The 16,061-nt window shown below is 42.7% G+C and overlaps 1 protein-coding gene across 1 annotated transcript; it reads left to right on the forward strand.

The window, feature by feature from the left end:
- The first annotated feature begins 26 nt into the window (after positions 1–26).
- EAF1 (ELL associated factor 1) lies at positions 27–12,954 on the forward strand. The gene is made up of 6 exons (XM_081160103.1): positions 27–217; positions 2,113–2,207; positions 4,199–4,335; positions 5,874–6,064; positions 7,682–7,915; positions 9,671–12,954. Exons 1-6 carry the CDS (start codon positions 115–117, stop codon positions 9,715–9,717), a joined length of 807 nt encoding a protein of 268 aa, XP_081016229.1. The 5' UTR covers positions 27–114; the 3' UTR covers positions 9,718–12,954.
- The last annotated feature ends 3,107 nt before the right edge of the window (positions 12,955–16,061 follow it).

Consider the following 16,061-nt stretch of genomic DNA (forward strand, 5'->3'; position numbering starts at 1 on the left):
TGCGCTCCGGAGCCGTGTCCCGGGAGCACCGCTCTCCCGGACGCCGGCGCCGGAAGCTCGTACCGTGGCCGCGCCGGAAGAGCGCCGGTCCGGGCGCGAGGCCCGTGCGGGGCCATGAACGGGACCGCGAACCCGCTGCTGGACCGCGAGGAACACTGCCTGCGGCTCGGGGAGAGCTTCGAAAAGCGACCGCGAGCCTCCTTCCACACCATTCGCTGTAAGTCAGCCCTCCCCGCCGTTCCTTTCGGCCGCTCCGGCCGGCTCTTGCCAACCTCGGCCGTCCAAAACACGGGGAGCCCCCTGCCTACGCCAGCTCCCTTCTTTTGCCGCAGATTCCCCAGGGCAAGACCTCGACCCCCCCCCCCACACACACACTCTTCCCAAACCAAACCCTTCGTCGCTCAACTATTTTACTCTTAGCCCCAAACGCTTCTTCCGAAGTGCATTGGCCCCTTTCTGTCTTCATCGCCCCAGCCAGCCCTTTATGCCAAGCCTACCCCCCCCCCATTACCGACTGTGACCCCACGTCAGACTCCGGTTCTTCCTCAAATCCACCCCCCCTTTCTAATTATAATTACCCCACCAGGGTTCTCCACCTTTAAAGGGCTCTTCCTGTTTGCTCATGAGCCTCACCCACTCCCTCCTATTTCATTCTTTCCCCCCGTTTTCCTCTGCTTTCTCTCCTCGAACGTCTTTGCTCTGGGCGCCCTGAGACACCGCACTTCATTCCTCTTGCAGCCAAAGAATCTGCATCCTCTCTGGGCCCTCTCAGAGTTTTCCTCCTCCAGCTTTCCGCACGTCCTTTGACTCTGATGTCTTTTGCGGTCACGTATACTGCTCTGACTTTAACTCAGGACCAGGCCTCTTGTAGGTGAAGAATAAAATTAGAATGTGTGAGCCTGGAATAAGTTAAAACTTGGTCTGTGCTTGGAAGCAGAAGAGAGCAGGCTTGAAGAATGTCGAAGTAGTCGTCATGCTGGACCATCCTTTTCTACATGATTACAGACTCTGTTGAGGGAGGGCACTCCCACTCTTTCCTATGCCCTGGGTAAAGATTTGGCTTGTAGTAATTGGCTGACTGTGCATCCCTCTGATTCACAAGCTCCTGGTTTCCTGTCTTGGTAATGCTAATACTGATTAAGACTTGTTTTTGTCAAAGGAGCTAATAGTTGTGACTCAACGCATTGGAAAAGGGTGTGTTAGATGATGAAGTTCCATTTTTGTGTGGTCACTTGCTTTGCCATTACTATGTTAACTACTGACAGCAGATCAGCTCTTTCAGAGGGAAGATGTTGGAAATGTGAGGAGACCATCATTTCTTGAGCAGTTCACTAAATTGATGTTTTAGTTGAGTGAAGGGCAATGTGGAATTTAAATGAGACCCTTCACATAAGCACCAGGCCTGCAGTTTGAGGCAGGTGTGTGTTAGAATGGAATAAGGTGGTTATTCATGTTGTACTTTTGATTGCAATTCAGAAACACGGGCAGGATTAACCTTTAGAGAGCAAGTTCAACTGTCTACTCCGAATGTCTACAGGCCTACTTATGTTAAAGCTATGGAACTTTAGTGTGGCAAATCATAATTTTGACAGTTCCTATCTATGCAAAATGAAATCAGCTTATGTGATACTGTAGCCTTTTGTATTTCATGTAGGGTTTTACAATCACAGAATCTTATTAATATGTTCTTGCTTTTGATCCTCACAACAACCCTAAGAAAACACTTTATAATGGATAGTAAGCATTAATTTTCATCTGTGCTTGGGGAGAAAGGAATATCTTTGCTTAATAAAATGGTATATAAATTCTAGCTTTTTTTTTTTTTTTTAAATAACCCAGTTGGGTTGGGAGGAAAAATATGTAGAGGTATAGATGAAACAAGATTGTCCTGAGTTGGTAATTATTGAGGCTGGATAATGGTACACAGGGTTTATTGTATTGTTCTCTTTGCTTTTGTATATGTGAAATTTTCCACAATGAAATTTTTTTTTTAATATTGTAAATTATTTGTATTTTCTGTTCATTTGAATAATAATTCTTAAATCAGAATGCCTAGAAACCCCTTAGTGTGAGTAACCTGGTGAATAAATGCTTTTTTTCCTTTCCCTTTAGATGATTTTAAGCCAGCATCTATAGATACCTCCTGTGAAGGAGAGCTTCAGGTTGGCAAAGGAGATGAAGTCACAATTACGCTGCCACATATTCCTGTAAGTTTATTCCATTGTTGTTTTAAATGTAGAATCTCATATTTTATATTACAATTTGAATTACCTACTGTTTAAAAATGTCTTTACCTACTGTTTAAAAATGTCTTAATTGCCAGCATAAGGAAAAAAGGAATTTGGGGTGTGGATGGGGTGGAGTAGAATGCACACTTCCCAGGTGCTTGATTAAAAATGACCCTACCTGGACATCTAGCCCCTCTTTTAGACATGCATAGCTTTTCCTCAAGCAACTCCACAGAGAAAAGCCATAGGTTCCATGTTGATATATAGCAACAACAGTTTAGGAGTGTGGGAGTTAAGGTGGGCAGAAGCAGGACTTATGTCTTTCATGTAATCTGACAAGGGATGAAGTGAGGCTGACAGTTTCAGGTAAGAACCAGAGGTTATGAGCATTGAGCTAATTGAATGACAAGGAACCCAGTTAAAAGCTGCATGGAGAACCCTTTGCAGAGAGAAGCTTTTGTAAAGTCTTGCCCAAGGCAGCACTCTGGTCACAAAGTCCCAAGGGTTAAACAAAATACTCTTTTTTTTAAGCCCTTACCCTAGGATATTTTTTCCATTGCTTTTTCAGAGAGAGTGGAAGGGGGGAGAGAGAGAGAGAAAGAAACATTGGTGTGAGAGAGATACATAGATTGGCTGCCTCCCGCACGTGCCCTGACCGGGGCCAGAATCAAGCCTGCAACCGAGGGACCCTTCAGTCCGAGGGCCGATGCTCTTAACTACTGAGCCAACCTGGCTAGGGCAGACAAAATACTCTTAGTGAACATGTGTCATTGCATGCCACAGCCCTGACTTGGAACACAGTTCTTGCTAACCAGTGATAGAATCAAAAGGCTCTGGACAAGGAGACCTGGGAAACTGTTTTTGAAAAATTACCTGTTTGCCAATTTAGACTGCTATTTCATTACTTGTTACCTTTGGCAAGTTAAATCATCTCCCTTTTGACCTTACTTTCCCAAATGTAAAATAAAGGGGTTAGATAAATGGTCTCTAAGGTCCCTTCCTACTCTTAAGTTGTTATTGTATGAGTGAGGAGCCAAACAGTTTTTGATTCTATACAAAGGATTAAGTCCTATATTTAGCAAATATTGAGTACCTTCTGTGTACTGGTCCATTACTAGACACCAAGAATAGTCTTGAATAAAACAAGCACATTTCTTGCCCTTGTGGCGTTTATGGTATGGAATTTAAATATAAGAAAATGTAATGCTTAGTTTAGAAAATCAGGGAAGACTTCCATAAGGAAGTGAGCTTTGAGAAGATTTGAAGGTTGAGTAATTGAAAGAGGAGGAGCAGGTGTACAAGCAGAAGCCTTGTTAAAGCCCCAGAGACTGAGGATCTCAGGGAATGCCAGCCACCTTCTGCTCTGGAGCCCACATAGCCCAGGGGTGAGTGGTGCTGGTGAGGCTGAAGGGCTAGATAGTTGGTTTAAAGATTTAATTATTTGACCTCAGAACAATGGGGTAGTGATCAAAGGGCCTAGGCAGGTGAGTGGCCTGATGTACTTACTCTGAGCTAACCAGAATAATGAATGAGCTACCCTTGGAGATGCTCTGTTGGTTACTTGGCATGAGGAGGAAGCCCTGAACTCTCCAGTTGTGAGGAAGTATTAGAAATCTCTCACTAGCTTTACTTCTCATAATGAAAGCTCTACTCAGTGTAATACAAGTAATGGTTAGTTTATTTTTCTCAGTTCATTTTACCATTATTTGTAACATTTTCCGAATCCCTGGAGCAATGTACAGTAATTTAAAATTTTATATTATCTTTCTTGATTAATTAGAACCAGTTGTACAGTCACAGATTCTTGCTATATTATTCCTTCCCTTTATTTTTGCCTGGGAAACCAGGAGGAGTTCTTTTTGAGTCTCTGATAAAAGATTTGATGAGGTAGAGTCACATGTAAATTCTGTTTTGATATTCATAACTAGTGTGTTCAGTGTTGATCCTCTTGTACTTTTTGTGCCATATAGGGATCCACACCACCAATGACTGTGTTCAAGGGCAACAAACGGCCTTATCAGAAGGACTGTGTGCTTATTATTAATCATGACACTGGTGAATATGTGCTGGAAAAACTCAGTAGCAGCATTCAGGTCAAGAAAACAAGGTATGTGAATAACCAGGTATAGAGTGATGTGAGTTTGCATTTGTATTCTATCTATTTGATTATTTTATAAGATTGTGAGTGAGTACTCAGTATCTTATCAGTAATCTCAGTGACTCCATCTATGTCTTTTCAGACAGATCCATAAAATATCTTTTCGTCAAATGTAGTAGAAAGAAATAATGCTTTTAAGATCCGAAAAGCGAAAGCCATTGGGGAAAGGGGTATACTTTATAAGTAAATTGATTTTACTAATCTCATGGTTTTTGAAACAGTACCACTTAAGGGATAAGATTTAAATTCATAGACTTGTTAGTATGAAAGAATAATTGAATAATATGTATTCTTTATTAAAGTGAAAACATTAATTTTTTATTAGATCCATTTTGATGTCATTATAGTACCAAAATAAAGCTTTGCCTATTTTCAAATCAAAACTCATTCTATAAATAGAAGTAACCCAGTGGTTGTATTATTACAGTGTGATATAGCAATTATTGTAATATGGCAATTTTTAAAGAGAGCATTACAGCCTGATATTTTCTGTCTGCTTCCTCAAGCCATTTTCTTCACTCATTTCACAAAAAGTAAAAAGAAGCTGCCATTTATTAAGGGGTTATATGCCAGGAAGTGTGCTAGTTGCTTTATGGCATTATCTTTTCTCATGTATAAATAACTCTTAGAAAGATTGTTATCCTTATAAAACACGTACCCACAGAAGAGGAGACTGAGGATGAGTGAGATTGTGACTTACCTGAGTCCGGTGCCAGTGTGCTGCAGAGCCCTGTTCCTTTCCTTACGCTTAGTGTATTTGTATTTGCCTCCACGAACCAGATGTTGCTGTTACTCCTCCAGTAGCTGATGGCTGTGAATATTTCTCTCACTACTCACTGTCTTCTGGGGACTAGCAGCATTTATCACTTGGGTTCTTGTTGAAAGTGCAGAATTTCAGGACCTAATAAGTAAAAGTCTGCATTTCTGTGAGATCCCCAGATGGTTGTGTGCACACTAAAGTTTGAAAAGTGCTAGGCTAGTCTCTTACAAAAGAAATTGTTAATGGATAGAATTTTCAGTTTGGGTTGGACCACTTTGTCTGCCAGCAAGAGCTGGTTGGTATGTGACAGAATGAGCAAGCAGTACATAGATACAGGAAAAATGTACAAATATTTCAAGAGCTAGTTTTATTTAGTAATTCATACACTTGTGATGATCACTTTATATTGTTTATAAGTCAAATAGTCATATTTTCTATTAGTAAAATGGGTTCTTACAATCACATTGTATTCTACACATCTATTTTATCTGCTTCTTGCTATAAAATGTGAGCTTGAGGGCAGTGAGTATATTGTATTCAAATCTGTATCTCTGGTGCATAGTGCAGTACTGGAATATAATAGATGGTTGTTGAATGATTAGTTCGTGTGATAAAAATTATAAATATCAATATTTTGCAGCAGTCTAAAAAACATGGAGTTCTGCAGAGACAAATGCGAGAACCACTGGCTTTGTCCCTATGGTGTAATGTCTGTATCTCATTTCAGGGCTGAGGGGAGCAGTAAAATCCAAGCCCGAATGGAACAGCAGCCCACTCGTCCCCCACAGCCATCACAGCCCCCACCCCCTCCACCACCTATGCCATTCAGAGCTCCAACGAAGCCTCCAGTTGGACCCAAAACTTCTCCCTTAAAAGATAACCCTTCACCTGAACCTCAGCTGGATGACATCAAAAGAGGTAGAGCACATTTTCTGGAGGCAGTAAGCAACTTGGGGTGATATGGTGTTGATGTTTTTGTTGAGAGCACAAGGCTGCCATATTGACATGATGGCATGGGCATTCTCTGCCATTGAAAGTTTTCTGCAGAGTTCATTCCACAGTGATGAGGGTGAGGGCTTTCCCACTTTTCTCATTTGATGGGAGGGAGGTGTCCAGGCATAGTGACTTAAGTTGTGGCTATCTTTGCAGCATTCTGCAGGGGGCCCAGTATTTAAACAAGCATGACCGCCATCTAAAGGTCCCTACGGCATACCTGCAAGGCTTTGGAAAAAGAAAATACCAAGGTGCTGAAGGTGAAACGAAGTGTGCCAATGTTAATATAGTATCTAGTTTAGAGGGACATTTGTACCAATGCAAAGTTTATGAATATGAAAGTGCCATGAGGACCAGTGGAAATGAACAGTGGCCTAAAAAGACTTAGAAGTCTGGTCAGGCTCTCTCTCTGCATACCTGAGAAAGCAGCTTGCTTGCTTTCGCTTCTATGCCATGGATGCTTTTAGTTGTCCAGACTCTTAGGGTAAGTGTCGTATTTCATATTTGTAAAATTTTATGAAACCAAATTAAATCAATAACTAGTAAACAGGGAAAGAAAGAGTTGCCCTTTGGAAGTTTGCCTTGTCCATCTTACAGAAGTGCTGTCTTTAGCAAACAAAGTCATCTTCGCACAGTGCGCAGTTGTTAAGCGACTTGACTTTTTCCCTCGTGAATATTGGAATGTCACATATGGAAGCTTTCACTTGAGCTGAACAGGAGTTACACCATGAGTGGCTAGTTGTTCCCAGTTATAATTAAAGGAACCACAGCCGTATAAGGTCACCTTGTGTGTTTGGACCGGAAAATCTATTATGTATCCCTGATGTACTCAGCAACATTAAAATGCTTGAGTAAAACATGTTTTCCCTTCCCTGCTTTACATCTGTAAACAATGCATTACCTGACAGGCTGGGCTGCCAGTCACATACGTAAAGTGGGCAGAGGAGGACTTGTCCACCATGTATCTTCAGCCACCGTGGTTCCTCCTGCAAGCTTCCATGTATTCGTGGGATGTGAAAACTGGAAAGCACTCCAGACGCTGTCTGCTCTGGCCCTTCATTTTTCCAGTGTGTCTTGGAAAATTCTTAGACTTCCACTTGGGTCTCTCTGCTGGTTAGAGGTAGATCTAAAACAAGCACTCAGGCCTTCTAATTCCTCGTCAGATATTTTTCAGTCCCTTAGTATATTATTACTCTTATTTGGTGTTTAATTCTAGAATTAACCATTTTTTTCTTAGTAGATAAAGACAAAATAGGCTTAATTCACTTCTTAGAACAGTCAGTGATCATCCTGAATCAGTTTGCCTTTGGTTATTTGGGGTGAACTTAGTGTTTCCATTGTCTCTCTGGAGACAGGTTAGGGTTTTTGTTTGTTGGTTTTGGTCATTTTGTTTGTACATTTTTAAGGAATTGAGAAGTAGGAGTTCATTTTAAGTTATTCCTTGTTGCTGTTGGTTTTACCAATTTACTATTTACAGAAGGTTCAGTGTGCTGCCTTGAGAGTGGTTGCTGTGCTGACCCCTGTCGTGCCATTTTATTCCAGAGCTGAGGGCTGAAGTTGACATTATTGAACAGATGAGCAGCAGCAGTGGGAGCAGCTCCTCAGACTCTGAGAGCTCCTCAGGAAGCGATGACGACAGCTCCAGCAGCGGAGGCGAGGACAACGGCCCTGCATCTCCTCCACAGCCTTCTCACCAGCAGCCCTACAACAGCAGGCCAGCCATGGCCAATGGAATCAGCCGGCCACAAGGAAGCAACCAGCTCATGAACACCCTCAGTAAGTGTGCTTTCCCTTTTCTGGCCGGGAGGGTGGCCTGTCAGGCTAGAGATATAGCTTCTCTTTATCTTTGGTAAGAATCTATAAACCTGAGGATATTTAAGGCTTAAGAAAGGATCCTGACAAAGATAATTTGGAACAGAGAAGAATAAATGATCAAACTGTAAAAAAAGAAACACAAAACTTAAAAATCTGTTTTTCTCTTTCCTTTTCCTCACTGGCACAAATTAGGTTTTGTGAATTCTGGAAAATACTGAAACATAAATGGCTAGGCTCTTTATTTTTGTATATACCACGCTTTAGGGGTACTGTCTGTGACATAGTGTGCCCCCCAGCCAGGTCTTTATATAGTCCCAAGGACCCAGTGCCTCTAGACTCTGGTGGAACCTGTGCTATTGGGTATATTTGGAGACCAACTAGCCTTTGGCAACAGGAAAGGAAAGGGCATTGTAATGTCTGGGCAGCTTTCAGTGGAGTTGCTACTAAAGTAAAGCACAGGAGAAAACAAATCTCTTTGTTTTGGAGGCAGGGAGAGTACTCTAGGTTCTGTCCAGAATCCTAATAAATGCTCTCCCCTGGTACAACTTCCTTTCAGGAGGTTGGAAAGTCTGGAGGCAATAGTGGGGAAGCTAACCTAGTGAACCCTACTACTGTGGACCAAGCAAAGATAATTCCCAACCTCACAATTTTTGTGAAAAATAAGTTTTCTAAATAAAAAATATTTAATAAAGGTAACATTACTTTAAAATTTTGCAAATCTTTACTGTGTGGTTTAGTAGAAAGATGGACTCTTACATGTGCTTCTGCATTCAGTCTGTTCCATTAGTTGTGTAGGTTGAAGTATATGAAGAAAATCTGGCCTCACAGGTATATAGTTAGAAAAGGAAGGACCTCAGAGTTGGACCCTCCTGGAGAGTCTCAGGGACCCCAGAATCCTCAAAACAAACTTTGAGAAGAGCTGGCTTGGAGAGTAGCAATCCAGAAACACAGTAGTTTCAACACAGTGGTATCAACTGGGGGCCTGCTATTCTTATATCACATTAGATGGAATGTTGAGTACTTATATCCTTCACTCCTAAAACCTAAATCCTGCACACCAAACCCAAATGTGAGGCTTGACAGCGCTCATTAGTTCAAGTTTCAAGTGTAAGTGACGTGAATACCCTGGACAGAGGTGTACCAGAGAGGATATTGGATCAGCATGTTATAGGTATAAAAATTACTCAGCTTCCTGAGTGGGAAGCCTAACTTGGTGTTAGTTTAGCTCTTACAAAGCAGCTTAATGTGAAAAATTCCAGATAGTGAATCAGTTAAGCAGCTTAATGTGAAAAATTCCAGATAGTGAATCAGTTATTTAGAAATATAGAGGTGGGCAAAAATAGGTTGCAGTTGTTTATATGGAAAATACAATAAATAACAACACAAGAATAAACTCTGTTTCACATACTCACTACTGTAAACCTACTTTTGCCCACCCCTGTATTTTTTATTAACATGTTTAAAAGCTGTCTAGCCTACTCCTCCCCTGTTCTGTCTCAGTAAGCAGCATTATTTTGCAGATACCAAAAAATAGCATTTCTTTCGAAATGTCGACTGCACCGGTTTTGTCACTGAACCAAATCAATTTTTTTTCCTACTGAATTGAATTGGCTTGGTTTTGCTTTAGTGTGATAGCCAAGGCAGTCAACCAAAGAATTGTGGGAAAGTCATTTTTAAATTGTGTACTTTTGGTTTGATTCTGTTATCTTTTTATAGGAAATGACTTACAGTTGAGTGAATCTGGGAGTGACAGTGATGACTAGAGCTGGATCTTTTCACATCAACTTTTTGGTGCACAGATATGCTGCAAGACCAGGCCACTTTGCGTGGAATCCATTGGCAAGAGGAAAATGTTGTGGATCGGTGACTGTAGTAGTAATTTGAGGCTCTGCAGCTCCCAGATATTCAAGTCTTTAACTTAATGGTGATGGGTGATTTTCTCGTGTAATTTTTGAACAATCTCATGTTTCAAGGTTTAAGTAGGTCTGTAGAAGAACTAACAGAATCATATTTCTATTTGGTTAACATTGTTAATGGAAAATGGGCAAATGTACCCTGGTCTAGGTTACTCAAAGGCCATATCTTCACCAGGCTAGTGATTCTGTTTTAAACCCCAGCAGCCACCAGTTTGGCCAAGTGGTCTGCACTAGTGAAATGAGAAACAGTCTTTGAGGGGTAGGAGAGAAGGGGAAATCTCAAACTGCCACATAATAGTAGTTAAAACCACTTGAAATTGTGGGGAAAAGTGGTAAGGAAGTTTTGTCTGACCCAGCCAGACAAGCCTGTGTAGAAATGGACTTCAAGGGGAGTTCTCAAGTGTCAGCTGGGCGGGACCCTGGAGCCCTAGCAGTTTAACTCCCTCATTTACAAGTAAGGAAAGGGAAGCACACAGCTGGCTTAGCCTCCTGCCCCCAGTCCCGGCTTTCCCCACTGCTCCCTCCCTTGAGCCTCACTTATTGGAACCAGAGATTCTTATACATGAGACAGATATACATAGGAACTTTTATTGGATTTGAAAAGACACAAGTATTGGGTACTTCTAGCTCAAATTCAGATCCAGACAGTCCCTAAATACAGGAGGCTGGGCTAGCAGATTAAATCGGCAGCCACTATGCTGACACACATGAACCAGTTAAGTCAGGGCTTTTAGTTCCATGTAGATCCATAGTAAGTGTTCTTCATTCAGTGGATTTTAGTGGGGAAGGCAGGAGTGGAAGAGAGGTGTTGTGAAGCAACCTTTCTAAACAGGCGAACCAGCAGCGGATTTTCAGAACCCAGAACCTAAACAGGAGTTCTGCAGTATGAAATAAGCACATTCTTTGATAAGGTGTTTCTGTTCGTGCTTCTGTACCACTGTTTGTGCCTGACTCCTAGACTGATTTGTAGTTTTTATATACAGGTGGAAGAAAGTCACAAGGTTGCCTTCTGCAGTGTGCAGTTTCCAAATGAATCCATTGTTGCAGGAAATTGGTCACTAGTAAATGTTTCATACTGAGTGAGTGTATGATAAATTTTCCCATAATTAGTTTGGAGTGTCCCATTTCTATAATTTGAATGAATATGTCCTGACAAATTTCCACCTACTTTGGTTTAGCGGGTATCAGTCACATTAAGTATGATTTTCCTTCCTGTGGTGCCTCCACTCAGATGGCCTCTCTTTCCCCAACTAGTGGAGGGGCTCAATCTGGACCTAGAAGGGAATTAGAGGATCCAAAGTGGTGGCTTTGGTTAGAGGTGAGCCTTATAGTGTGACCTGTTTTAACTGCATAGTGACCCAGGTGAGCTAGAGATGTGGAGCGCAGCCACTGTCCACCAGCACGCTCACACCACTACCACGTGTAGGTAATAGGTACACACTCGTACCTGTGGTGGATGCGCAGCCCACCAGAAGGTGTCAGTGGATTTAATGGCATATAGGAATTTATGTATAATGAATTGACAATTGCTTTTTATTTCCTTAGTAATGACAGCTCAGGGAGGGTAAAGGTCATGATTAGGAGACATGAATTGTTACTGGATGTGGGAATGTTTCACTGCTCTTAACTTGCTCAAGCTGGGGCAGGTTTCAGGAACTTGAACTAAAAATATTTATTGAAGCCTTTTTTTTTTCTCCTCCCATAGTCTTCACATTGACAGAACTGTGGTTTTGGCATGCCGGGTAAAGATGTTTATTTCTATAGGAAGTGTTTGCATGTGGAACTGGGTTTGGCGAGTCAAGCTCCCTGAGCTTTCGACTCTCCTGTTATCCATCCTCCCAACATGCACCGTCGCCCTTTAGCTTGGCTCCAGTTTGGCGCTCTGCACAAAGCCTTTGGTGGTTCCCTCCCCCACCCTCCAGCTTTACCCACTGCAATAAGGAATCTTTCCTTTTTGGAAACCAAGAATTTGGCCTTAAGACTGCTTCTCACGAGTACCCTCATGCCAGCCAGACTGGCCATGTTCTTCCTGCCTCTGTGCCTTCTCAGTCTCTCCTCTTCCCCAGACCTCACTCCTTGGGTGCCATCTCCTGCAGGTGCCATCTTCACCGCCCCTTCCTCTTTTCAACTGACTGGAGTGCTGTTTGTCCATACTGACCTCCTCCTTGTTTGAGTTCTGGTTAGTATGAACTTAAAAGCAGGGACCGTTATTCTCACCTCCATCCTCTGGGATGTCCACAGGAATATACATTCACATGCTTATAGCTGGTGGGGAAGAGGCGGAGAGAACCAGCCAGTAGAGTAGAGAGGGTAGACATAGAGAAAACATTCCAGGCATTTGGAGACAGCTGAAAGGTATCCATGCTGATATTCATAACTTTGAAGTTTCTAACTGAATTGTTAAAATGACCTTTCCTTTGTTCTATGTCTACCATACTGTGGGTCATTAGGCGAGTAGTAAAGACTTAAGTCCGAATTATCTGAGGAACCATGGCAAGCCACAGTAAAGACATGATTTGGAAAAACTTAATACAAAGAAACTAGAGATTTGTAACGATGCCACTCATTAACCATTTTATTTCTGTAGCAGGATCATTCTTTTTATGTGTGGTATTATATGTATGTGCTTCAGTAGTGGGAAAACTTGAAAATTCCAAAATCCTTACTTCCCTATTTGAGAGGCTGGTTAAGTGGGGTATGTGTGTGTGTGTGTGTGATGTATTTATTACATTATTCTGAAAGAGTAATACTATGTTATGTGGGTATATATTAAGTCAGCCAAACTGGACGTTTCCATTTGGCAAGGAAGGTAGGATTTCTGAAACTCAGGCCTTAACCAGTAGGTTCGAAGACAAGACCAATTGAAGCTTTATGAAATGTTTTTGTTGCTCCTGTTATTTCTGTCTTGGGTTCATTGTCTCATTCTTTAATGATTTTTAAAATTTTGTGCTTAAAAGTTTATTTTGCTTAATTATGAAGTAGACGTGCATGTTTACATTTATGTAAAATATTTGCTGTGTAAAGTTTTTTTGTTTATTCTCTTAAAAGATCACTATATTTAAGTAAAAATGAAGGTCAGCAATATGCTTCCTGTCTTGGTGAATTTTATTTTCTTACTAGAAATCATGAAAAATGTGGGGTGGTTCTTTTAAGAATTCTTTGTGCTTAGCCCTGATTATCTAAATTGATTCCTCAGTTTGGTGTTATGCTTATTAGGACGCACACCTATTTTAAAAGGTCTGTAAGGTCAAAGCTAAAGGATGAGTGCAGTAAGTCACATGGTATCTGAGGCCATGACACTGGTCTGGAAAGGCGGGCTTAGCTTTGGATCCAGAAGCATGCAGGGGTGAAACAGTCCCTAGATGCATCCTGGTGGTTTTAGCTCACCAGGTCCCTTCACCTGGAACTGACACTCAGTGGCTGTAAGGGACCTGCCTCCTGCCTCCATTCCACACTGATCAGCCGTGCCCATGTCTGTCTGGTGGTCTTGGCTCCCAATAGACTGCAGACCGGTGGGTCATGACTGTATTCCTTTTTAATTCTGTGCTGTCTTTCACCTAGTGGGGCCTCAATAAATTTGGATTGAATACAATTACACATCAAGAGGTCTAGGCCAGGAATCCTCTGCTGCTTATTCTGTAAATGGCTCCAGTCTCCTCAGGTGGAAACAGCGGTTATACTTGAGCCGGGTCTCAGTGGGGAAGTGGTGGTATACATTCATCACCTAAGAGTCTGATGCTCAGTTAACTGTTGCCACTATACTGACATGTAACAAACCATCCCAGAACTCAGTAGCTTAGAATAATTCGCCTTTATTTTGCTCACAAGTCTGGATTGGCGCCTTAGACTGGGCATGGCTGGACAGTTCTGGTCTTGACTGGGCCCCTCCCTGGGCAGTTGACATGATGGCCTTGGCCTGCACAACTGGGGTAACTCAGGCAGATTAGCTCCATGTGCCTTATCCTATAGCAACCCAGCCTGGGCATATTGTCATGGCAAAGGCAGAGGTGCTAAAGTGAGAGGAAACAACTGCCTCTGTCACAATTGCTAACATGTCATTGGCCAAAGCAAGTCATAGGGCCAAGTTCAGAATCAAGGGGCAGGGAAATACACTCCACCAGTTGATAGGAGGAGTTGCAGAGTACACTGGGAAGATATGGATACAGGGAGGTATGAAAATTAGGGAAATTATTGCAATCAATCTACTACCTCCACATACTCCATGTCTCCACTGTGGTTGAGAACCCTGGTCCATATAATCACTAAGGAGGCCCCTCCTAGCTCTGGTTTTTCTTGCCAGATAAAAGTCCCAATGGGAGTTAAGACATTTCAATTCATGGCTCCTGCAGAGGGCACCAAACCCAAGCCAGAGGCTTCTCTAGGCTTGGCACGTCCCTCTTTACCCATTGCATGTAGTTCCCTCCTCCCCTTTCTAACCTAGAACAATATTCTGGTTTTCTATTGCTAAGTAACAAACTACCCCAAAACTTAGTGGCTTAAAACAACTACTATTTTATCTCACGGAATCTGTTGGTTAGTAATTAGGACAGAACTTGGCTGGGCAATTTTGCTCTCTGGCTTAAACTGAGGTCACTCAGTGGTACTCAGTTGGCAGATGGGCAGGACAGGAGAGTCCAGGCTGGCTTCACTCACATCTGGCACCATGGTGGGGATGTCTGGAAGCAGGCTCACTTGGGACCATCAACCAAAGGGGCTGGCTGTCTAGGAGGGCAGTCTCAGGATAGTTGGCATGACGGCTATCTTCCCCTAGAATGAGTGTTCTGAGAAGCTGTATGGCCTTTTATGACCTAGCCTATGAAGTCACACAGTATCACCTCCACAGTATTCTATAAGCCAAAGCAATGAAAAGCCCACCTAGATTCAAGAAGGACATAGGTCCCCCCCCTCCCCAGTTTAATGGAAGAGTATTAAAAAGCCACCCACCCAAAGTCCCCACCTTTCCTCCCTGCATTTTGGGTTTAGTCTTCTGCAATTGTTCTCAGATGAGCCACATCCCTAGAGCAGTGGCTCTTAAAATGTGGTCCCTGGTCCATCACATCCCCTGGGACCTTGTTAGAAATTAAATTCTCAGGCCCCACCCAGACCTGCTGAATCAGAAACTCTAGAGTGGGACCCAGTAATGTTTTAACAAGCCCTTCTGGTCATTCTAATGAACCCTAATTGCAAACTACTGATTTGGGACAAAAATCCCTTAATGAGTCCCAAGTGATGACCCATGACCACAATGACTCTGTTCAGCTTCCCATCTAGGGGTTGATTGAGCATCACCTAGGGCAGGGCATGCAGTAGAGTGTGGTCCTGTTAATGGGCTGGAACATCAAAGACAAGAAAATTCGTCACTGACCTTGAAGAAACTACAGGGGCCCAAATAACCACAAATGAAATTCACTTAAGATACTAGTGTTTCTGCAGCAGAATTTCAGTGATACATGGGCCCCTTTTCATTTCTATAAAGGGGGTGGGATGGGGGTACGGGGGCAGGGAAACAGCCAATTTCTTCCTCAGGAAAGTTGTTTCTTGTAGACTTGTCTGACTCTAAAAATCAACTGTATGGGGCTGAAAAGAACTCAGGTGAACCCCCAGAGAGAGCCCTCTGATAAACGCACTGTGAGTTCTTTTCCTCTCTCACGGGGGTTGGATGAGGTGGTGGGGAGTCTAACCCATTACTCTTGTGTGATTTGCAACCCTCTCAGAACGGCTACAAGTGAAGGTGATGGAGAATAGAGACACTCCTGGAGCTTCTGAGGGGTAACTGTGCATTGCGCAAGTGTAACAATCTCCTCAGCGAATTCCCAAGGTCCTGGAGCTCATGGTTATCTCACAAATGGAAGATACGAGTTTCGCTGAAAATTTAAATTGGTTCACACTGCACTATAGGGGAGGGATGGGACAGACAACTCAAGTAAAACAGTCACTGGGCCATAGGTTGGACCATTCATTATAATGAGGTTTGGAGATTCTTAAGCAAGTTGACCCATATGTGCCCTCCATGCCCCTATTAGAGTGATAGATGACCGGTGTGTCTGTCCCAAGATGCTCAGAATCTACCATCTTCCTAAGCACCGGTTTCTAAGTACTAGTTACCAAGCTCCCTTCAAAGACCTTTGCTTACAAATTTATCACTCAAACAGCTTTGCTGGTGGGTAGAGAAGAGCCCTGGGGCCAAACCC

Source organism: Miniopterus schreibersii (genome assembly GCF_964146895.1).
Source record: "Miniopterus schreibersii genome assembly, chromosome: 15".
Lineage (NCBI taxonomy): Eukaryota > Metazoa > Chordata > Mammalia > Chiroptera > Miniopteridae > Miniopterus > Miniopterus schreibersii.

Bases quoted from the DNA above. Each gene is read 5' to 3' on its own strand.
- EAF1 (XM_081160103.1), top strand. From the start codon at position 115: ATGAACGGGACCGCGAACCCGCTGCTGGACCGCGAGGAACACTGCCTG. The intron at 218-2,112 runs GTAAGTCAGCCC...CTTTCCCTTTAG, and splicing joins CTCCTTCCACACCATTCGCT to ATGATTTTAAGCCAGCATCT. The intron at 6,065-7,681 runs GTAGAGCACATT...ATTTTATTCCAG, and splicing joins GCTGGATGACATCAAAAGAG to AGCTGAGGGCTGAAGTTGAC.